Raw genomic sequence first — 6,009 nt, forward strand, 5'->3', positions numbered from 1 at the left:
TGAGTACAAGGAAGAAAGCAATTAGCGGGATTTTATGGCCGGTTTATGTGGTGTAAGAGCCCAATGTAATTTCTCCTTGGTGCACTCGAGGAGAAAATCTTTCTTTTTTTTTTTTTTTCTTTTCTATGTGAATATTCTTCCTGTTTAGTGATACAGGAGTTCCCTCTTACAAATGGTTTCACTGCTTGTATTTATGGAATACACCAAGAAATAAATTTCCCTTTGAAACCTGCGTGGTCTCATATTTTTAGTACTGAAAATAAAGTTGACCCTTAGCTCCTCAGTGGCACAAGTGAGGGACATGGAGCTGGCAGGTTTGGGTAGCTCCATGCTCGGAGGTTGGGCAGGACCTCGATTTGGTTTAATTTATTTAGTCACCTGCTGCCTCCTGTTTCTCTTGAAGCTGCTTCTGCCTGTGAAGTGTTTTGACGAGTGTTTTGCTCTTTTTTTTGGTCCTTCCTCAGTGACTCTCTGAACCTGTGAGATGGCAGTGATGGGGATTACGTGCCAAGGAGCTCCTGATCCAGCCATCAAGCACAAGAAGGAGCTCGCAGCTACCAAGGGGCTGGACGAGACAGCGAGCGAGAAGCAGAGCAGCGTTTGCAAAGTAGAAGATTCAAAGAAGGTCATCTTTCACAGTCAGTGGAAAATCCTGAATGATGTCATCACCAAAGGAACAGCAAAAGAAGAGACAGAAGGAGGCTGTGCATCGATTTCGATCATTGCCCAAGCAGAATGTAAGTAGCAGGGCAGCCTGCGCTCCATTGAGAAAAAGGAATGTGTAACGCAAGACGAGGTTTCACTCGCCTCGCGCTCCTGGAGAGCTGAGACGAAATCTATTTGTAATCCCAAGCGGGGTGGAGCTGATGACACATCCCAGTCTCGATTTAGGAAGCTCCTGAAATCTCCTAATACCGTGGTGGCATCCACCGAGTAAAGCATAAATAACACAACAGCACGTGGCCGTCGCACCTAGCTGCTTCGACCATCAGTCCTGCTGGGTCTTCTGTTCTTGGCTGACTTCTGAGAGGTGTTTTAAAAGACCAAGGGGGGTGGAAAAAGAGAAGAAAACCAAAACAAAAGCTGTCAGGTGCGGGATGAGGAGGTCGGAGTGCTGGGGGAGAAGGAGCCTGGGGTGGGCGATGCGGCGATTCATCCGGATCGCCGTTCAATTTAGCGAGTTGGTGGAGTTTTTTCTGCGTCCAGTCGTTACCAGGAGAGGCTTGGCTTCATGGTGAAGACATGTGACGATCCTATTTTCTTTCACACAGGTGAAAACAGTCAGGAGTTCAGCCCCACTTTGTCAGAGAGATCCTTTATTGCTCATAGTAAGCGTTACAGGTGAGAGACCTTTTCACGTGAATCCCCACCCTCCCTGCTGTGTGTGCTGACTTGTTCCAACTCACCCTGGCTCTGTGTGCTTACAGGATTTTATTTTTTCCAAAACCACTCCTGTTTAGATTAGCTTTTCTGTCCGAGGCTCGGGAGGAGCGTGCCTTTCCCCAAACATCTTCCTCGAAACCTATTTGTTTTGAGAGAAAAGAGAAGTTTAAGCACAAATCACTCAAAACCCCTTGCATTCTCTTGTCTGATTTACTGGCCCTCGTAGTGTTCTGCTTCCATTTCAAATTTGCTTTGAAATGACTGAGTCTTTTCCTTTTTTTTTCTTTTTTTTTTGAGGTGCATGGGCTTAAGGTAGAAAGATCCAGGTGAAAATTTTCGGTCTTTTTAAACTGAACTCTCCTGATAGTTTTGAAACCTTATTACATTGTTTGAAAAGCTGCGGGAAACCCAGGCTGCTGCTAGGAGCAGTCCTGAGGAAAGGAACAGCTTCATTTCTGGGGAGGATAAACATCAGGGCATGAGAGAAAAAGAACGTTTGCTTAATGACAGCGTCAGCGACAGAAACGGAGATGTGAAGAGGAGCTGAAAGTGGTAACGGGGAAGTAACAGTTGTGGTAGAAAAGTGGAGGCCTGGGACTTGCTTTTCTACAGGCACCTGAGAGGGACTTTTCCTCACGAGGAACACGTCTGTGCCTTACTGGGGCACCTACTGGAGCTTTATTAAGCACTGGGGCTTCATGGGGTGGCTCCAGTTCTCTCTGAGGTGGGCGACTGGGATGTAGGCATCGGCGCTGCCTGTCTCCTGGCAGCTTTCCGACACGGAATCTGGCCTGGGGAGGTATTTGGTTTGAGGCTGCCTGCTGGCTTTATGCCGTTGTCCCGTGAACCAGCTGAGGAGATGCCGAGCGAACCGTTTCTTAGGGTGACGCCATGGAGGGGAGCGCTGCTCGCGGGATCTGGCGGCGCTCCGTGGTGCGCTGAGACAGCAGGAGTAGGGGGGCAGAGCAGCGCTGGCTGCCGGTCACTGGTTGGATGGATCGACAGGACAACTGCGATTTCACACCCTATTTTCTCTTACAACTTGATTAAAAAAATAAATTCTAGCTACTGTGGTCAGTATGAAATAACTGCAGACAAATGTCCCTCTTGAGAGTCGTGTCCCTTCGCACAGACCCCCAGCTGGTGTGCTGGCCAGTGCTGTTTTGTATATGTATGCGTTCCCAGAAATCCTGTTGTACTTTCGAGCTTTGCATTCCAAAACGTTTTGACTTTTTGGAGCTGTTCTACTGCACTGTGCTCAGTCATCCCTTTCCTTTGGTGCAAAGGCTATTTTTCTTTCACTAGAGCAAATGTTTATAGTACGAGCACCGTTAATAATTTTAATATATTTTTAAATAGGTCACACGTACTCGTAATCTCCGTCTTCATTGCAAATCGTAAATACAAACTGTCTCAAAGCAACCTGGAGACATTCAATGGTTTTCCCTCTGCTTTGCTCTCTAGTTTTGCTGTTCCTTGCAGAATTTGCAAGTGACGGGAGACTTAATGCTTTGTTTCCCACCCCCACACCCCGTATTTCCATCTTAAAATGCCCGATGTGCCTTGGTGGTGAAGTTACAAATGCTATTTTCTAATGGCATTTGTAACTTCACTACCACGAAATTATGTTCTCTAGTCTTTAAATCCCGGAAGGCAAAACTGCTGATTCTCGTTCTGGTTCTGTGGGTTGTAACTGTGAACGGGAGGTGAGCTTTTTGCTGTCGGATCTAAGCGGTTTCGCGCGTTTTGGTTCCTGACAGCCGGTCCGACAGCCTCGATCAAATCCCCAACAATGTGGCCCATGCGACGGAGGGGAAGATGGCACCTACCTGTTGGAGGGGGAGGCATCGGGGCAAGACGAAAAAGAAACGGCACAAGAAAAGATCCAAGCTGAAAGTACAGACGGTGGCTGCTGGCAGACGAGGCCCCAGGACGCCAGAGCAAGAGAGCTGCACCCCAATCCCTGTCCAGGTGAGGATCCTTTTGTATTCCTGAGCCCCCTGCAAACTCTTGAGGGTTCTTGGTGGAATTTTGGGCGCCTGCGTTGAGGTTCCTGCTCAGCTGTCCTGTTTTCTTTTCTAGGAGGATGAATCGCATCAAAGTAGTCTTTACAGGAACCATTTTTGGGCTTCGGAATTTAACAAGGGTTTGGTCTACGATCCGCCGCCGTTTGAGAAACCGGAGCAAAGTCTGTCGCCGGGCAAACCCCATTCGCCAAGGAGCCAATACAAAACAGAACTGCACAAGCTGATAAGCCCTATTCAGTGCCTTAATCACGTTTGGAAACGGCGTTATCAGAAGGACAGCGTTCCACAGCCCGAGACTCTCCATCCTCTTCCCTACAACATAGTACCCCCTCATTTCCCACATCTGGACACTCCTTTCCATGCCTTGAAACGTAACGCCCTGGAGACCTACTTCCACGGCGATCTCAACTATCACGACAGTGAGCATCGCTTATCCAGCCTAAACTTAGAATATAGTTTCCCCAAATGCATCAACCAGTCCATGAAAACCAGCTCGGACAAGATTTCTGTGGAAGAATACTTGATAGATGCCCTGAAGGGGAGCGTGAGTCTCGGTGAACCCCAAAATTTAGCCAGCCTAGCCAAGACATGGAGAGGAGGTGGTCTGGACCTGAAGGAACAGTTTAATGAAGCGAACGATAACGAAGGCGTGCTGCTCAATGAGGTGATCTCCTGACCCTACGCACGAGTGTCGCAGTAGGCAGAGTTTCTCCCGGGCTTCGGAAGGGAGATAATCCGCACCCGCGAGCCAGCTTCTGTAACACGCCTGTGCTTTCTGAATGGTTTTGCTATGGTCAAAGACCGCCGGTTAAAGACATGGTTTTGGTTTTTGAAGGATGTAAAGCCCCGTCTTAGATGGGTGGCTCCAATTTGTTTGCTTATTCGTATACATGCTCATCTAAAAAGTGTTTCTGTGTTTAGTCAGACTTCAAACATGTCTGTCTGAGAAAGGGCCTGGTCTGTACGGGTGAGCAGGTTGCACGGTTTTATTTGCCATAGGTGACCCCAGCTGCTCCGCAGACAGAAACCAGAGCTGCGCAGCTCGTGAGGGTGCAGAAAGCATCCGTGCTGCCTCTGGTGGGAAGCCAGCAAGCTCGCCCGGTGTCCCTTGCCAAATGCAGGGCTTGCACACAGCAAACGCGTGTGAATCTCAGAGGCATGATTCATTTCTCCTGAATTCAGCTCTCTCTCGCCAGCTGAAACTCCTCGGAGAGGACACTTCTCTGGAATCGGTGTTGTCGGTGGAGTTCAGGGTGTCACTTACCTGCCTGAATACATCTCTGCCTAAAGCACAATCTCGGTCCGCTGCCTGTAAAGAAAGATTTAGCTCACGCGGAGATGTCTACATCTAGTCGTGTGAATCTTACGTTGTTTGAAGGATTTAGCTTCGTAGCTAGGTCCTGCGTGAGAAGGGAATGGTTTGGAGCTCCAAAGCTGCCCAAATACTGGTGGCCTTTCTATACAACGATGGGGTGCCCTCATTTAAATCAGAGCCCACAGCAGTAAAATAGGTCCTCCTGTATTGTTCCACTTCGAGCCCGTGACAGAAGCCATTTGTACAGGGATTTTTAGAGAAGTGTGGCGGTGACCATCATTTTACTTTTTTGAAAGTCTTGGTTTCCCTGTGGAGCTCAGCAGTTAAGCGTTTCTATCCTTGCTTCATCTTGATTTCCGATTTTTAACTTCCAGAAACTAAAGCCAGTGGATTATGAATATCGAGAAGAAGTTCATTGGACCAAGTGCCACGGTTCTCTGGGCATTGGCTCTTTTGGAGAAGTATACAAAATAGAGGACAAACAGACGGGATTTCAATGTGCTGCCAAAAAGGTAATTACTTGTGAGAAAGCCAGAGGGGCGTTCCTGACACAAGAAAGCATACGGAGAAAAAAACTTCCTCCTTTGGGCTGCCATGGGGTGGATGTACCTTATTGTACAGTCACAGTGGCCTTCCAGTGCATAAAGGGGGCTCCAGGAATTTCGGGAGGGACTTTTTACAAGGGTGTGTGGTGATAGGACAAGGGGTAATGGCTTGAAACTGAAATAGGGGAGATTTAGATTAGATATAGGGAAAAAGTTTTTCCCTGTGAGGGCAGAGAGACGCTCTCAGGGAAGAAGACAGAAGACAACAACCCTCTTGAGAAAGGGAGAGGAGAAGGAGGAGGAAGCCAATAAATGAGCGTGAAATTTCCAAGTGTAGAGATAAATTGTTTGGGTGGGGAGGGATGAGGACAAGCTCTCCGGGATTTCACCCATCGGGTCCCGCAGTGGCGGCCGAGCGGGCTCTGGGGGTGTTGTCCTGGTGTTCGTTCCAAGCAGGAGCATCCTGGCTGACGTTCACAGGTCTCCTTCCAAGCCCGATGGAGCAGCAGCGTTAAACACCAGCCGGGCAGGGCTGCCTGCAAAGTCTTGTGGCTTTCTGTTTGTTGGCTTGTTTTTATTTTTTGAATTGCTTGGAAACAGAAGTGCTGAGGTACTGACAGGCTGACTCCTGTTCTTAGCGCTGCTGTCAGAGTGGTTCCAAATAATGTTTATTGATATGACGATAGGTGCTTTATATATATAAATAATATATGTGTGTCTATGGGGTGCTGGTGTGGCA

General features: G+C 48.2%; 1 protein-coding gene across 1 annotated transcript; it reads left to right on the top strand.

Moving 5' to 3' along the window:
• Nucleotides 1–475: 475 nt before the first annotated feature.
• On the top strand, nucleotides 476–5,237 carry LOC104270617 (mitogen-activated protein kinase kinase kinase 14-like; the record flags this gene model as incomplete). The annotated part of the gene is made up of 5 exons (XM_009865030.1): nucleotides 476–737; nucleotides 1,272–1,341; nucleotides 3,144–3,354; nucleotides 3,466–4,074; nucleotides 5,100–5,237. Coding segments are annotated over exons 1-5 (1,281 nt in total), but the record flags the coding sequence as incomplete, so codon positions are not given.
• Between the last annotated feature and the right edge of the window lie 772 nt (nucleotides 5,238–6,009).

Source organism: Apaloderma vittatum, unplaced genomic scaffold, assembly GCF_000703405.1.
Source record: "Apaloderma vittatum isolate BGI_N311 unplaced genomic scaffold, ASM70340v1 scaffold19562, whole genome shotgun sequence".
Classification (NCBI taxonomy): domain Eukaryota; kingdom Metazoa; phylum Chordata; class Aves; order Trogoniformes; family Trogonidae; genus Apaloderma; species Apaloderma vittatum.